At 39.6% G+C, this 17320-nt stretch overlaps 2 protein-coding genes across 7 annotated transcripts in view; one reads left to right on the top strand and one right to left on the bottom strand.

Annotated features, from left to right (window-relative positions):
• The window catches only part of LOC129842851 (zinc finger protein 664-like), a 295528-nt gene that overhangs the window by 32631 nt on the left and 245577 nt on the right, over positions 1–17320 (top strand). The window lies entirely within an intron of this gene.
• Positions 1–17320, bottom strand: part of LOC129842850 (zinc finger protein OZF-like) — a 59642-nt gene that overhangs the window by 14495 nt on the left and 27827 nt on the right. Inside the window, exon 1 of one of the 5 annotated variants that reach the window (XM_055911534.1) lies at positions 1566–1984. The exons of 3 other annotated variants lie outside the window; for them this stretch is intronic. Coding sequence is in view for 1 of the 2 variants with exons in the window: in XM_055911535.1 (XP_055767510.1) it covers positions 13500–14485 (986 nt within the window). In the remaining variant the exon portion in view is untranslated. Of the gene's footprint in view, positions 1–1565; positions 1985–10324; positions 14486–17320 lie in introns of those variants that run through there. One more of the 5 variants, XM_055911535.1, reaches the window with a different exon arrangement.

Genomic DNA, 17320 nt, shown 5'->3' on the forward strand with positions numbered 1-17320 from the left:
GGGGTTTTAGGCTGGGTTTCTGTAAAGCACTGTGACATCAGCTGATGTAAGAAGGGCTTTATAAATACATTTGATTGGTTAATTGATGAGGCTGTGTCAAATTCTCTGACATTGAAGCTAAGGAATCCTATTCTGTACTTTTCCAGATAAAACCATCTCAAACCTCAACGATAAGCTTTCACTTCTTTAACCCTCTTTCCTACTGATCAACCATTAGGCTTCAACCACTCTGTCTCCTTCACATGTTCTTTAACAATATCATCCATGGACATAGATATCGGGACCTCAGATTACTCCTTTCAATTTAGCATAAACTCCAGGGTCATGGCTTCTGAGCTTCTCATTATGATTTTCCAATTGAATAATCTTCCCTTGCTGAACCTGACTAGCACATGATATTAACAATCTACCATTTTAAATGTTTTATTTCACCATTATTTAACCAGGTAGACAAGTTCAGAACAAGTTCTCATTAACACAGATGCTGCCCAATTTAACTTAACCTCTCTTTTTATGGCCTTGGTTAATCAGATAGGGTGTAAATGAGGCCGTGTGGTCTCCTCAAACACCATCCCAACTTTCCACTGTGACACATTATTACTCTAGCTCCCTAACTTGGGCCTCTTTAGAGTTTCTATACTACATGCACCTCTGCTTCCAGTATCATTATCTCTGTTCTTCCTATGTCTTTCCACTACAGACCATTCACATTCTAGACCCTCATCCTCCCGCTCCATTTCATCACAACTGTCCCCCAAATTGATCGCATTCCAGCACAGCTGTTGCTTCTCAAACTCTCTCCATTTCCATTGTTTCAGGGGTGTAAAACTCATCCCATTGAGGGCCAAGCCTCACAGGTTTTCGTTTCTTCATTTCAATTAAAACCTAGACAATCAGACGAGGGGAGTTCCTTTCTAATTAGTGACCTTAATTCATTAATCAAGTACAAGGGTGGAGCGAAAACCCGCAGACACTTGGTCCTCCATGGAATGAGTATGACACGTGCTCCGATTCATCCGCATGAATCGACGCCATTCCATGCAGTTGGCCTCACTCTCCAAATGGAGAAGGGAAACTTTAGTTAGCTTCCCTCTATTTTGACACTCCACCACACAGGCTCGTGTCGCCATTTCACCACGAGCAAACTCCTAGAGAGACGACTGAAACCGTTGAAGCCGCCATTTGACGAACAATCCTGATCTCGCAAGCTTACATTAACGAAACACTGTATGTAAACTCGCGAGATCAGGATGGTTCGGACGAGGCTATTTACCAGCTCATAAACATTTTACACAAAACCAAGAACATGTAAAAACTAACTAAAATACGTGGAATCTTTATGAAATGACTAACGAAATTATGTTCATACACTCATACAAATCCAAAGTCTAGCTACGTGACTTGTAAAATCGTTTTAAATCACGTTCTTCACTCACTCGGTTTGAGCCCAAAATAACACATACAACTTAAAACTTTACCAAACGTGATAATACCTTCACGGATTTGCTACCTAGCATATTATATATCCTTTCGACATTAGAACGTTTAAACGTGCTATTACATACCTACAATGATACAGTTGAAACGGACACAACCACCATCGACATAACACAGTTCTGTCGTTTTCTACCCGGAACTTCCTGTTCCCCTCTACCACATGGCAACAGCGTCATCTTCTTCTCTGGTATACTGACATTTACACAAATATAACGTGTCTACCGCCACCTACTGTACGGTTAGTAAACTGTAGAAAGAAATACAACTCCATTGCGGAAGCAACGACATCAAAACAAAATACAAAAATAGATAAATAAAAACATCCCAATCCTTCAGTCACAGTCCTATTCAAATCACATCCCTACACAGTCTCATGGGCCTCGTAGGGAGGAACATCTTCAGTCACAGTCCTATTCAAATCACATCCCTACACAGTCTCATGGGCCTCGTGGGGAGGAACATCTTCAGTCAGTACTCCCTGCAATCAGTGGTGTAAAGAACTCAAGTAGTATTTTACTGGGTGGCTTTCCTTAATAGGAAAGGACTCAAGTATCTTTACTTTTACTCAAGTATGACAATTGGGTATTTTTCCACCAATGCCTGCAATGCTTCCAATGTCAATTCCTGAACTCCCAAAAACTTTCAGCCGCAAATACAATTAATCTTTACAATCGGTATCCTTCAACTGGTGAACGACGTTATGAATCTCAACAGGTTGCGTGTCATCCACTGCCATAGCTTCCTCAGCACCAATCGCTCTTTCAACTATTCCCCGCGCCTCCAAGTAGGAGAACTACTGTACAGTTTCTTGATGTGGATGTTCCTTGATATAATAAAAATGGATACATGCCATTGGTCAGTTCTGGTGTTATGAAACTGATGGAGAATATTTGTTTAAAAAAAAAAATATATATATATTTAACTAGGCACATTGCATACATAACAGGTTAAGATAATTAAAGTGGTAGTTAGGTGAATTAGCATGGCAGGTTAGGAGACTGAGATTAAGGTTAGGAAAATGGTGAGGGTTAGGGATTTGTTTACCATGCAGGTTTTGATAACTAACGTGGCGGTGGGGAGACTGAGATTAAGGTTAGGAAAATGGTGAGGGTTAGGGATTTGTTTACCATGCAGGTTTTGATAACTAACGTGGCGGTGGGGAGACTGAGATTAAGGTTAGGAAAAGGGTTAGGCCTAGCTACAATTGTCAACAAGTGTTGTTCCCAACGCAAAAGAAACGGCCACAAACCAATGGGGAGCATCAGTTGGTGTAAACTTGATATCATGAAACACCCGATATCAGAGAACGCCCCTAATTGCGGTCTGCAATTACACCCTTCTCGGATCAAGGGGGCAGGCTTCCAGTCTATAAGCATGCTTTCCACTGTGCTCAGAGGGCATTTTCCGTACTGCAGTTCAGCTGAAGCACGGCCCAACTCCCATTGATGGCCCCATAGCGAAGTCAATTTAAGAAAAAAGACAATTTGGTTATCAAGTTTGTAAATTAAAAATCCATTGAATTATTCAAGTAATTGCCTTAGTCAGATTTTTTCCCATCACTCACAGCCAAAGTTATTAACTATTTTAGATTCATGCTGTGAGGTGGGTGAGCTTATGCCACATGCAGATGCTGAAGGGAAAACACACCTCTTGATCTGCGTGTTTATAATGTAGGTTAAGGTGCAGCCTCGTCTCATAGACTAGATGTAACATAGTAAATATAAATCCTGGACTCTCAAAATAGTGTGAAATGTTACGTTTTTATGCTTACATAAAACAGATGGTTACTTAATAAATGGAATTTGGTGGTGCTGTACTGTAACAGCGAGCTGAGAAAGTTGAAAGTATTGACGCCAGGGATATATTGTTGGTGACTGTGTGTTCCTTCATTAGTTTGGTGTTTTTATTCATTTATTTCTGGTACTCTCCTACCTGAGCGGCATGAGGCCTGTGTGGCGTTGCACTGTTAAAATCATCCCAGTGTGGAGATGAAACACCTGTGTGTTGCAAAGCCACATGCTCTGTCCTCTCTGATCTACCTAGGTGTTTAATGTGGGTAATACAGAGATAAAACTAATACCGAGATAACCACTGCTCTATCTAGGTGATTTAATGTGAATAATACTAATACAGAGATAACCATTGAACATGCATTTTCCAATATTTCATTGTTTACCACTTCCGTTCCTTAAATTTGTAGTTTAAAACATATACAGGGCATTATACAAGACCCCATGACAACATTTTCCACATTTTGTTACGTTACAGCCTTATACAAAAATTGATTAAATGCATTTTTCCCCCCTCATCAATATACACACTATACCCCATAATGACAACGCGAAAACAGGTTTTTAGAAATATTTCCAATTTATAAAAATGAACAGCTTATTTGCATAAGTATTCAGACCCTTTGCTCAGACTCGAAATTGAGCTCAAGTGCATCCTGTTTCCATTGATCATCCTTGAGATGTTTCTACAACTTGACTGGAGTCCACATGTAGTAAATTCAAATGATTGGACATGATTTGGAAAGGAACACACCTGTATATATAAGGTCCCACAGTTGACAGTGCATGTCAGAGCAAAAACCAAGCAATGAAATCAAAGAAATTGTCCGTCGAGCTTCGAGACAGGTTTGTTGCAAGGCACAGATCTGAGGAAGAAAACCAAAACATTTCTCAAATCTCTGTTGGCTGGGCTCCCTGCTTGTGCCGTCAAACTCCTGCCCCACGTTGGGCGCAAACCTTTTAAGGGCTCCCGAGTGGCGCAGTGGTCTAAGGCACTGCATCACTACAGTCCCTGGTTCGAATCCAGGCTGAATCACATCCAGCCGTGATTGGGAGTCCCACAGGGAAGCGCACAATTGGCCCAGCATCGTCCGGGTTTGGCCGGGGTAGGCCGTCATTTTAAATAACTATTTGTTCTTAACTGACTTGACTAGATAAATAAAGATTAAATTCAACAATTTTAAAAAAGTGGGATGCATTGCCAGCAAAGCCACTACACAACAAGACACTAAACAATACATTACTTGCACTGAAACGGTGCCCACAAACTGTTAGGGCCTACATAAAGCTGTCCCAACAGCATAGTCTCAACAGTTTACCACTGCTACACCTGGCTATCAGCGGAGCCTTGTCTGGCAGCGAAACAGTTCATTCAGTCTCATTCACTGCCTTTAAAAAAAACATTTTCTTGTCAATAGGGGGGCGCTGTTTTCACTTTGGAAAAAATCGTGCCCAAATTAAACGGCCTCGTACAATATGCATATTATTATTACTATTGGATAGAAAACACTGTGAAGTTTCTAAAACTGTTTGAATTATAACTGTGAGTAAAACAGAACTCATTTGGCAGCGAACTTCCATACAGGAAGTGAAAAATCTAAAAACGAGGCTCTGTTTCAGGGCCTGCCTATTCAACTGGCTTTTATTTATCGATATGTATGCAATTCATACGCCTTCCACTAGATGTCAACAGGCAGTGGAAGGTGGAATGGGGTGTCTAGCTTGATCTGAGGTCGAATAAGAGCTTTTGGAGTGACAGGTCCGGTATTTTCTTTGTCTTCGACGGCGCGCGAGGGACCTCGACATTGCCTTCTGAAAAGCGTTCTTTATACATGGCGAATATCTCCGGCTCTGATTTTATTTGATACATATGATAATAACATCATAAAGGAGGTTTTTTCAACCGAGTTTTATCAGTTTATTGGGACTTTTGGAGTTTTCCGTTCTTTGCGCCAAGAGAGGATGGGAATGTTAGCAACCTTGGCTAGCATTGTGGCGCGAATTCGACAGAAGAAATGGACATTCTAAAACCAAACAACAATTTATTCTGGAAATAGGACTCCTTGTACAACATTCTGATGGAAGCTCAGCAAAAGTAAGAAAACATTTATGATGTTATTTCGTATTTCTGTGGAATATGTAGAATCCAACAGGGCGGAGATTATGTGAGCGCTGTCTCACAATAATGTATTTTGTATGTTGTAGTAAAGTTATTTTTACAAATCTAACACAGCGGTTGCATTAAGAACCAGTGTATCTTTCATTTGCCATACAACAAGTATTTTTATGTAAAGTTTATGATGAGTTCTTTGGTCAGATTAGGTGAGTGTCCAAAATATCTCCGGACATTCTGGGAAAATGTTGCTACGTATTCACAATGTACAACCACGATTTGCAGCTCTAAATATGCACATTTTCGAACAAAACATAAATGTATTGTATAACATGTTATAAGACTGTCATCTGATGAAGTTGTCCAAAGGTTAGTGATTCATTTTATATTTATTGCTGTTTTTTGCGAAAGCTACCTTTGCGGTGAATAAATGCCGTTGTGTGTTCGGCTATTGTGGTAAGCTAATATAATTCTATACTGTGTTTTTCGCTGTAAAACACTTAAAAAATCTGAAATATTGACTGGATTCACAAGATGTTTATCTTTCATTTGCTGTACACCATGTATTTTTCATAAATGTTTTATGATGAGTATTTATGTATTTCACGTTGCTCTCTGTAATTATTCTGGCTGCTTTGGTGCTATTTTTGATGGTGGCTGCAATGTAAAACTATGATTTATACCTCAAATATGCACATTTTCGAACAAAACATAAATGTATTGCACAACATGTTATAAGACTGTCATCCGATGAAGTTGTTTCTTGGTTAGTGACTAATTTTATCTCTATTTTGTCGGTTTTGTGAAAGCTATCTATGCGGTGGAAACATGGTGAAAATATGCGGTTGTGTGTTTGGCTATTGTGGTTAGCTAATAGAAATACATATTGTGTTTTCGCTGTAAAACATTTTAAAAATCAGAAATGATGGCTGGATTCACAAGATGTTTATCTTTCATTTGCTGTATTGGACTTGTGATTTCATGAAAATTATATTATATGATATCCCTGTCCCGTTAGGCTAGGCTATGCTAGTCAGCTTTTTTGATGAGGAGGATCCCGGATCCGGGAGGTTGATGAAGTAGAGGTTATTAAACAAATGTGGTTTCTACTGACAATTGAGATGTACAAACTATGGCATAAGGGGACGAAAAGCGGATGAGGCAATCTGTAATTTCGATTAAGACATTACTGAGCGAGCTAGGACGGACGTAGTCAATATAACTATTTGTTCACCACTTTTGAAATGCACAGCGACAAAATTCGGAACATGGGCCGTTCTTACAGTGTCCTCCCTGTGCGCCAAGTCAAAACCGTAGGATAAATAAAGGGGCATATAAGCAGACAATGAAAAGCCTTACAATATTCAATGATTACATTTCTCTAAAACAGGTTATAGGCTACATGTGAACCACCAAGTCAGAACAGTGGGCAAAATTAAGAGGTGAAAATAGACCAAATTACAAAGGTGAGGCACATGGGCTACTAACATCTTACTACACAACATACACTTAGTATTACTTTCTTAGCTACAGTATACACATCTCCCTGGCATGTTACATCCTTTATGCAACAGCATACAAGACATTTTTTGACTCACCTTGTTGTGTTGTGCTCACTTGAACGGGAAGGTGGCGGGGCAGTCCTTCGTGGGCATATTTTGTCATCAAACTTTGTCATCAAAGTCTGGATTTATGGTGCTTTCAAGACAACTGGGAACTCAGTAAAAAAAAAAAATATGACGTCAGTGATCTTCAGGTCGTAGCTGTAGAAAGAGGCCCGAGTTCCCAATTTACAATTCTGAGTTGGATGAGTTCAAAACGTATTTTCTCAGTCGTAGCTCGTTGATCCCCAAGTTCCCAGTTGTCTTGAACTCACTCAAGTCAGATTTTGCAGTACTGAGTTAAGTTGTTTTGAGCGCGGCACAAATCAAGCTTCATTGACAGCACGGCCAATGTTGAATGTTTACAATTTTAAACTAGGAAATGAGACCCTTAATCTTAGACTTGGGACCACAGAGCCACTCCAATGAATAGCAGGCTATTGATTGCTTTGCAATGCTTGCAGTTAGCCACTGATTCCTTCCAAACCACTCATTGTTGAATTTTCAATTTGTTGTGTAGTGTTTATGTCCAATGGCTGATCAGAACCGATAAGGTTTATCTATAATTTCTCATTATTTCTCTTCATATGACAAAGATTAAAAAGGATTTGCCAGTAGATTGTCGACTTGATTCATGATGATGACTGCCAGCTCAGATTTTGAAAGTATGATGTTGACACGATCAGTCCAATCAAAGCGACTGTAGATATAACATGATTTGACGTTATTTTATCTGTGGACAATGACCTTGAGCCTTCTTGTATGGGCACTTCTAATGTAACTCTATGGCAGCACCCAAGGGGCTTGAATTTTCAAGTTCTACCCTTAGACTTGGCAGTGACATATTGTCCCCATGAATGACAGAACACTGAGCCAATCACGGCACAATTCTGTCGAGTATTTTCTGCTGGCTTGCCCCACCTCCACAGAAAGCAATGAGCTAGGCTGAAAGACCTGCATTTCAGAGCTGCCTTACTCAAGAAAACAAAAAAAGAGACCATGTTTGTATACGGCTTTATTAACTTCTTGAGAATACAGGGGGTGCTGTTTCGCATTAGCATAATTGCCTCTACAGATTAAACTGCCTCTTATTCAATTATTGCTGTTACTATATGCATATAACCATATACCATTGGATAGAAAACAAGCTATGGTTTCTAAAACCGTTCCAATTTTGTCTCTGAGTGAAACACAGGTCATTTCACAGCACTTTCCCTGAGCCAGAAGAAGATTGCAAGATGTGTATGCTCGCTTCAACGCTCTGCCTATATATGGCCATGCCACCTATGACCCGAAACACACTTCATTCTTCTTCCTCTGGGTGTCAGGAAGTTGTCAGAGGAGAAATTTTTTGTTTATCTTGTACTGACGTGAAATAAGACCTATTTCTTTAGCGTGACCGACAACTTCCGGTTTTCTGAAATGCGCGTTGTAGAGGTGCCATTGTCTTTTGTTATGCTGACGTTACGGATGAAAACTATCTCCGTCTCGAAGTTTGTTTGATACATGTGACCATATCACCGTAATGTATGTTTTTTCAATATAGTTTAATCAGATTATTAGAATTTTTTCGGGAGTTTTGCCGTGTTCCGTTCTTTGAGTTTTTTAACTTTGGACAGGGACCGTGCCAGTCGACCAGTACCCAGGCTAAATGAAGAGGGGAAGTTGCCATTGTGAATGGATTGAACGACTCATCAGGACTAAGGACACCTTGATCAACATTCTGATGAAAGATCAGCAATAGTAAGACCCAATTTACGATGTTATTTCATATATCTGTCGTGCATGTGAACTGGTCGGGCGCGTCCAGCTGGTTCTGGCTGGCCTGGTTATGCTAATTTAGCGCTACATTTTGTTTTCGCTATAAAACATTTAAAAAATCTGAAATATTGTTTGGATTCACCAGATGTTGGGCTTTCAATGTCTGTACGCTGTGTATTTTTTCTGAAATGTTTTAAGACAAGTAATTAGTTATATAACGTTGGTCTCTGTAATTGTTCTAGCTGCATCAGCACTATATCAGATTGCAGCTGCAATGTAGAACTGTGATTTATACCTGAAAAATGCACATTTAAAAAAAAAAAACTATGCTATACCATAAATATGTTATCAGACTGTCATCTTATGAATTTGTTTGTTGGTTAGTGGCTATCAATATCTTAGTTTAGCCGAATTGGTGATAGCACCTGATGGAGTAAGAAACTGTTGGAGTAAGAAAATGGTGTCTTTTGCTAACGTGTTTAGCTAATAGATTTACATATTGTGTCTTCCCTGTAAAACATTTAAAAAATCTGAAATGGTGGTTTTATTCACAAGATCTGTGTCTTTCATTGGGTGTCTTGGACTTGTGATTTAATGATATTTAGATGCTACTATTTAATTGTGACGCTATGCTAGCGATGCTAATCAGTGTGGGTGGGGTGGGGGGTGCTCCCGGATCCGGGTTAGGTACTCTGTTTAACAACTCAATTACAAGGTTTTTACATTGTTTGCAAACAGATCATTTTTTTCTCACTTTTTTATCGCTAAAACTGTGGGGCTCAAAACAGGTGGCCCACCTGCCCTGAATGATGGGTCGCCACTGAACTTATCTAGAACACTGCAGTCCATCTGGGTGTTTAACCTTCCCAAGTTCCCCCATGTCACCCTGCTCCTCCGTACATTCCACTGGCTTCCAGTCGAAGCTCACATCCACTACAAGACAATGGTGCTACTTACGGTGCAGCAAGAGGAACAGCCCCATCTCTACCTTCAGGCTATGCTCAAACCCTGTATCCCAACCCGAGCACTCATTTCTGCCACCTCTGGTCTCATGGCCGTCCCACTGCTAAAGGAGGTCAAGCTCCCTCTCAGCCCAGTCAAAGCACTTCTCTGTCCTGGCACCCCAATGGTGGCACCAGCTTCCCTCTGATGCTAGGACAGCAGAGTCCCTGCCCATCTGCCCGAAAAGGTCTGAAACCCTAGGTCTTTAAAGAGTACCCCCCCCCACCCCCAAATACAAATAATAATGTGACACTGACTAATTGAGGAGAAATGTATTTACTGTGATATGTGGTTGTCTCACCTGGCTATCTTAAGATGAATGTACTTAATGTACTGGTGACATCACAGGGTCAGAGAGAACTCCTGACTCTAGTCATACAAAAACACTCCAGGCACTCAGCCCATAAGAACCATTCATACTGTCAGATCTAATATGAAGAACTGAATACAACCATAAGAACCATTCATACTGTCTGATCTAATATGAAGAACTGAATACAACCATAAGAACCATTCATACTGTCAGATCTAATATGAAGAACTGAATACTAAAGAGAAGAAGAGGTTGACCAGTACATATTCATGTAACTTTATTTTTCATTGGCAGATCAATAAAGTTTGCTTCAATGCAGTTATCCAAACACATTCATGATCAGTAACTAAAATAACTCATCTAGTTTTAAAGACAATTAATAAACACATGTATTCATTTCATAAACTGTGTCTCATTAAATAAAGTTGTAAAACAATACCCCCAAACTAGTGATGAAAAGTGATCATCACACCATCTCTATCTGATACATGTTAGGGGCGGAAGGTAGCCTAGTGGTTAGAGCATTGGGCCAGTAACCAAAAGGTTGCTAGATCGAATGCCCGAGCTGACAAGGTAAAAATCTGTTGTTCTTCCTCTGAACAAGGCACTGTTCCTTGGCCATCATTGTAAATAAGAATTTGTTCTTAACTGACTTGCCTAGTTAAACAAAGGTTCAATAAATTTAAAAAAAGTGTATACTAGCTCCTTCCCACAGAATACTGCAGAGGGACAACCTGGTCTCAGAGCAAAACGTATTATATTATATAAAAAACATCCATGCCACTCCATTTAGTATGTTAGGTAACATTACATTGGACTATCACAGTAAATAAACTGAACTAAAATATAAACTAAACATGTAAAGTGTTGGTTTCATGAGCTGAAATAAAATCCAGCAATGTTCCATATGCACAAAAAGCTAATGTCTCTCAAATGTTGTGCACAACTTTGTTTATATCCCTGTTAGTGAGCATTTCAGCCTTTGTCAAGATAATCCATCCACCTGACAGGTGTGGCATATCAAGATGCTGATAAAACAGCATTATCATTACACAGGTGCACCTTGTGCTGGGGGACAATAAAAGGCCACACAACATCACAGATGTCTCAAGTTTAGGGAATGTGTAATTGTCATGATGACTGCAAGAATGTCCACCAGAGCTGTTGCCAGAGAACTCAATATTTATATCTCTACCATAAGTCACCTCTAACGTCCTTTTAGAGAATTTGGCAGTACATCCAACCGGCCTCACAACTGCAGATCACATGTAACCACGGCAGCCCAGGACCTCTTCACCTGCAGGATTGTCTGGGAGGGGTCTGAGTAGTATTCCTGTCTGTAATAAAGACCTTTTCTGGGGAAAAACTCATGCTGAGTGCGTGGGCCTGGCTCCCAAGTGGGCCTATGCCCTCCCAAATCGCACTCCTGGGTGAGCCCCTGCCCAGTCGTGTGAAATCCATAGATTAGGGCCTCATTTATTTCAATTGACTGATTTCCTTATACGAACTGTAAATCTTTGAAATTGTTGCGTTTAGATTGTTGTTCAGTATAAGACGACATATCGTATGTTATGAATTACAATTCAAATGTTATTTTATGCATTGATATTCATACAATATGTTACGAACTTGTAATATGTATGATATGTTACGAATTCCAATTTGTTCTTGCTAACTTTAGCTAGGTTAGGGGTGAGGGGTTTAACTTCTTGTGGCTGCAGGGGCAGTATTGAGTAGCTTGGATGAAAGGTGTACAGAGGTGCCCAGAGTAAACGGCCTGCTCCTCAATCATAGTTTCTAATAGATGCATATTATTAGTAGTATTGGATAGAAAACACTCTGAAGTTTCTAAAACTGTTTGAATTATGTCTGTGAGTATAACAGAACTCATATGGCAGGCAAAAACATGAGAAAAAATCCAAACAGGAAGTGGAAATTATTAGGCTGGTCGATTTTCAACCAAGATCCCATTGAAATCACAGCGAGATATGAATGAGTTTTCACTTCCTACGGCTTCCACTAGATGTCAACCGTCTGTAGAACTGAAGGGGGGTCGAATGAAAGAGGAATTAGTCAGGTCTGCCATGACCTGACCATTCTTTGACCATGCGCGTGCGTTCACATAAAAGAGGGAGCTCTGATCCATCGCTCATCTGAAGTCAATGTAATTCTCCGGTTGGAACGTTATTCAAGATTTATGTTAACAACATTCTAAAGATTGATTCAATACATCGTTTGACATGTTTCTACTGACTGTTACGGAACTTTTGGACATTTCGTCAGCTTTTAGGGAACGCGCTTCGTGACTTTGGAATTGTTTACCAAACGCGCTAACAAAAGTAGCTAATTGGACATAAATAACGGACATTATCGAACAAATCAAGCATTTATTGTGGACCTGGGATTCCTTGGAGTGCATTCTGATGAAGATCGTCAAAGGTAAGGGAACATTTATCATGTAATTTCCGGTTTCTGTTGACTCCAACATGGCGGCTAATTTGACAATTGTTCTGAGCGCCGTCTCAGATTACTGCATGGTTTGCTTTTTCCGTAAAGTTTTTATTTTTATTTTTTTTAAATCGTACACAGCAGTTGCATTAAGGAGAGGTATATCTATAATTCCATGTGTATACATTGTATAATCATCTACATTTATGATGAGTATTTCTGTTGAATCGATGTGGCTATGCAAAATCACTGGATGTTTTTGGAACTAGTGAATGGAACGCGCCAATGTAAACTCAGATTTTTTTATATAAATATGAACTTTATCAAACAAAACATACATGTATTGTGTAACATGAAGTCCTATGAGTGTCATCTGATGAAGATCATCAAAGGTTAGTGATTCATTTTATCTCTATTTGTGCTTTTTGTGACTCCTATCTTTGGCTGGAAAAATGGCTGTGCTTATTGTGGTTTGGTGTGACCTAACATAATCGTTTGTGGTGCTTTCGCTGAAAAGCATATTTTAAAATCTGACAATTTGGTGGGATTAACAACAAGATTACCTTTTAAATGGTATAAGACATGTATGTCTGAGGAATTTGAATTATTAGATTTGTTTTTTGGAATTTGGCGCCCTGCACTTCCACTGGCTGTTGTCATATCGATCCCGTTACCAGGATTGCAGCCCTAAGAAGTTTTAAGGTAGAGTTAAATGGGTTTAGAGAAAAGATTAGCTAACATGCTAACATAGCTAAAAAGTACTAAGTAGTTACAAAGTTGCTATGAGCTATAATGCTAAAGTCCTCCTTGATAAGATTCAAACACGCAGCTTTTGGTTAGACGTTTGACTTACACTCCCACCCCTCCACAGAGCAGGAGTAAGGCTTCTCCCCTGTGTGTATACATTGGTGTGTTAAGTTCCGATGGTGAGAGAAAAACACCCAAAAGTCAGAGCAGACGTAAGCAGGCTTCTCTCATGCGTGTGTTCTCTGATGAACTATTAACTCATTTGATGTTTTGAAGCATTTTACACAGTCAGAGCAGACGTAAGCAGGCTTCTCCCCTGTATGTACACGTTCATGTGATTTTAAGTTGGAAAGGTGAGAGAAACTAGTTCCACAGTCAGAGCAGACGTAAGGCTTCGCTCCTGTGTGTATACGTTGGTGTGTTTTTAAGGTGTACAGATGAGAGAAACTCGCCCCACAGTCAGAGCAGAAAAAAGGCTTCTCTCCTGTGTGTATACGTTCATGTGTTTTTAAGTTGGAAAGGTGAGAGAAACTAGTTCCACAGTCAGGGCAGACATAAGGCTTCTCTCCTGTGTGTATACGTTGGTGTGTTTTTAAGGTGCACAGTTGAGAGAAACTCGCCCCACAGTCAGAGCAGAAGAAAGGCTTCTCTCCTGTGTGTATACGTTCATGTGTTTTTAAGTTGGAAAGGTGAGAGAAACTAGTTCCACATTCAGGGCAGACGTAAGGCTTCTCTCCTGTGTGTCTTCTCTGATGACCTTTTAGCTGAGCGTATCTTTTAAAACGTTTTCCACAGTCAGAGCAGGAGTAAGGCTTCTCTCCTGTATGTATACGTTCATGTGTTTTTAAGTTGGAAAGTTGAGAGAAACTAGTTCCACAGTCAGGGCAGACGTAAGGCTTCTCTCCTGTGTGTGTTCTCTGATGAACTTTTAGCTCATTTGATGTTTTAAAACGTTTTCCACAGTCAGAGCAGACGTAAGGCTTCTCTCCTGTGTGTATACGTTGGTGTCTTTTTAAGGTGCACAGATGAGAGAAACTCGCCACACAGTCAGAGCAGGAATAAGGTTTCTCTCCTGTGTGTTTTCTTAGGTGTATTTTTAGATTTGATAGAAATGGGAAAATCTTCCCACAATGTGGGCAGTGGTGAGACCTCTTAGCTCTGTGATCTTCCTGCTGTTGCTCTCTGGATGTAGAGAATGTCTCAACATGGTATCCTGTGTGAAAATCAGAATAACCAGTCAGTTGGTGTGATATACATGTCAATCAAATGTATTTTATGAAGCCCTTTTTACATCAGTAGTTGTCACAAAGTGCTGAACAGAAACCCAGCCTAAAATCCACAAAGAGCAAGCAATGCAGATGTAGAAGCAGTGGCTACAAACTCTAGAAAGCAGGAACCTAGGAAGAAACGTAGAGAGGAACCAGGCTCAGAGCAGTGACCATTTCTCTTCTGGTCATATCGGGTGACAGGTAGCCTAGTGGCTAGAGCTTTCGGTTGCAAGATCAAATCCCCGAGCTGACAAGGTAAAAATCTGTCATTCTGCCCCTGAATAAGGCAGTTAACTTCTTGTCAATATGGGGACGCTGTTTCACCATTGGAAAAAATAGTGCCCAAATTAAACGGCCTCGTACTCAATTCTTGCTCGTACAATATGCATATTATTATTACTATTGGATAGAAAACACTCTAGTTTCTAAAACCGTTTGATTTATATCTGTGAGTAAAACAGAACTCATTTTGCAGCAAACGTCCTGTCAGGAAGTGGAAAATCTGAAATCGATGCTCTGTTCTAGGGCCTGCCTATAAATGTCCTTGATATATATCAGTACACATGCACTTCATACGTCTTCCACTAGATTTCGACAGGCAGTGAGAGAAGAAATGGAGTGTATAACTTGATCTGGGGTCGAATAAAAGCTCTTTGTATGACGTGTCACCAGTTTCCTGTTTTCTGGAGAGCGCGTGAAGGGACCTGGTTTTGCCTTCTGTACAGCTGTCGTTATAGACGACTAATATCTCCGGCTTTGATTTTATTTGATACATATGACAATATCATCGTAAAGTATGTTTTTTCAATATAGTTTTATTAGATTATTGAAATTTATTCGGGACGTTAGGCGTGTTGCGTTGTGTGCCTTTGTTCAGGAAGGAGAGCTTCGCGCTACTTTGCTAGCTTTCCGTGCTAATTGACTGGAGAAGAGGACATTCTAAAACCAAACAACGATTGTTCTGGACAAAGAACCCCTTGTACAACATTCTGATGAAAGATCATCAAAAGTAGGACCCATTTTATGATGCTATTTCATATATCTGTCGAACATGTGAAATAGTCGTTTGCGCCCAGATTTCGGGTACTCTCTCGCTATAACTAAGCTGGATGTCGTAATGAAGTTATTTTTTGAATTCTATCACGGCGATTGCATTAAGAACTAGTGTATCTATCATTTCCTATACAACATGTATTTTTTAGTAACGTTTATGTATAGTTATTTGGTCAGAATAGTTGAGTGTCATAAAAATATCCGCACATTCTGGGAAAAAGATGCTACGTTAGCACAATGTATAACCACTGATTTCAGCTCTAAATATGCACATTTTCGAACAAAACATAAGTGTATGTATAACCTGATGTTATAGGACTGTCATCTGATGAAACTTATCAAGGTTAGTCAAAAATTATATATCTTTTGCTGGTTTATTCGCTATCGCTAACGTGCCTATTGCTATCGCTAACGTGCCTTGATGAATGAATGCGGTAGTGTGGTAGGCTATTGTAGTAAGCTAATATAATGCTATATTGTGTTTTCGCTGTAAAACACTTTAAAAAATCGGAAATATTGGCTGGATTCACAAGTTGTTTGTCTTTAATTTGCTGTACACCATCCATTTTAGGTATTTAGGTATTTGACGTTGGTGTCTGTAATTACTCTGGCTGCTTCGGTCCTATTTGTGACGGTAGCTGTGATGGTAGCTGCAATGTAAAACTGATATATACCTCAAATATGCACATTTTTCGAAACAAAACATAGATTTATTGTATAACATGTTATAAGACTGTCATCTGATGAAGTTGTTTCTTGGTTAGTTTGGTTGGTTCTTGGTCAGTTAGGTTGGTTTTGTGCATGCTACCTGTGCTGTGAAAAATGTCTGTCCTTTTTTGTATTTGGTGGTGAGCTAACATAAATATACGTGGTGTTTTCGCTGTAAAACATTTTAAAAGTCGGACATGTTGGCTGGATTCACAAGATGTTTATCTTTCATATGCTGTATTGGACTTGTTAATGTGTGAAAGTTAAATATTTAAAAAAAATATATTTTGAATTTCGCGCCCTGCACTTGAAGTGGCTGTTGTCATATTGTGCCCGGCTTCGAGCTTGCAGCCCAAAGAAGTTAACTGACTTGCCTAGTTAACCTGTTTGGGCGCATGTCCAAACGCTAGCGGGACACCTACGACAACATCCGGTGAAATTGCAGAGCGCAAAATTCAAAATACAAAAATCGTAATATTAAACATGCATGACAATACAAGTGTCTTACATCATTTAAAAGCTTCTTGTTAATCCAACTGCGTTGTCAGATTTGAAAAAGGCTTTACGGAGAAAGAATGCCATGGGATTATCTGAGGACAGCGCCCCACGTCAAAATAGTTTTTCAACCAGCACAGGTGTCACAAAATCACAGACAGCAATTAAATAAATCACTTACCTTTGAATATCTTCCTCTGATTGCAATCCCAAGGGTCCCAGCTACACAATGAATGGTCGTTTTGTTCGATAAAGTCCTTCATTATATCCCAAAAATGTCAGTTTAGATGGCGCGTTTGATTCAGTAATTCACTCATTCAACATGCACACAAACACATCCAAAAAGTGAAAGTCAAACGATGTTTCCAATTAATCCTCGGGTATTCTAATATCTAAATAAACAATAATATTTAAACGGAGAATAGTGTGTTTAATAGCGAAGATAAATAACGAAGAGCGCACTGTCGTTGATGCACGCAACATGACTACTTTTCTAATGCAGTTTTGGAAAAACTACAAATACC

Source organism: Salvelinus fontinalis, unplaced genomic scaffold, assembly GCF_029448725.1.
Source record: "Salvelinus fontinalis isolate EN_2023a unplaced genomic scaffold, ASM2944872v1 scaffold_0071, whole genome shotgun sequence".
NCBI classification, from domain to species: domain Eukaryota; kingdom Metazoa; phylum Chordata; class Actinopteri; order Salmoniformes; family Salmonidae; genus Salvelinus; species Salvelinus fontinalis.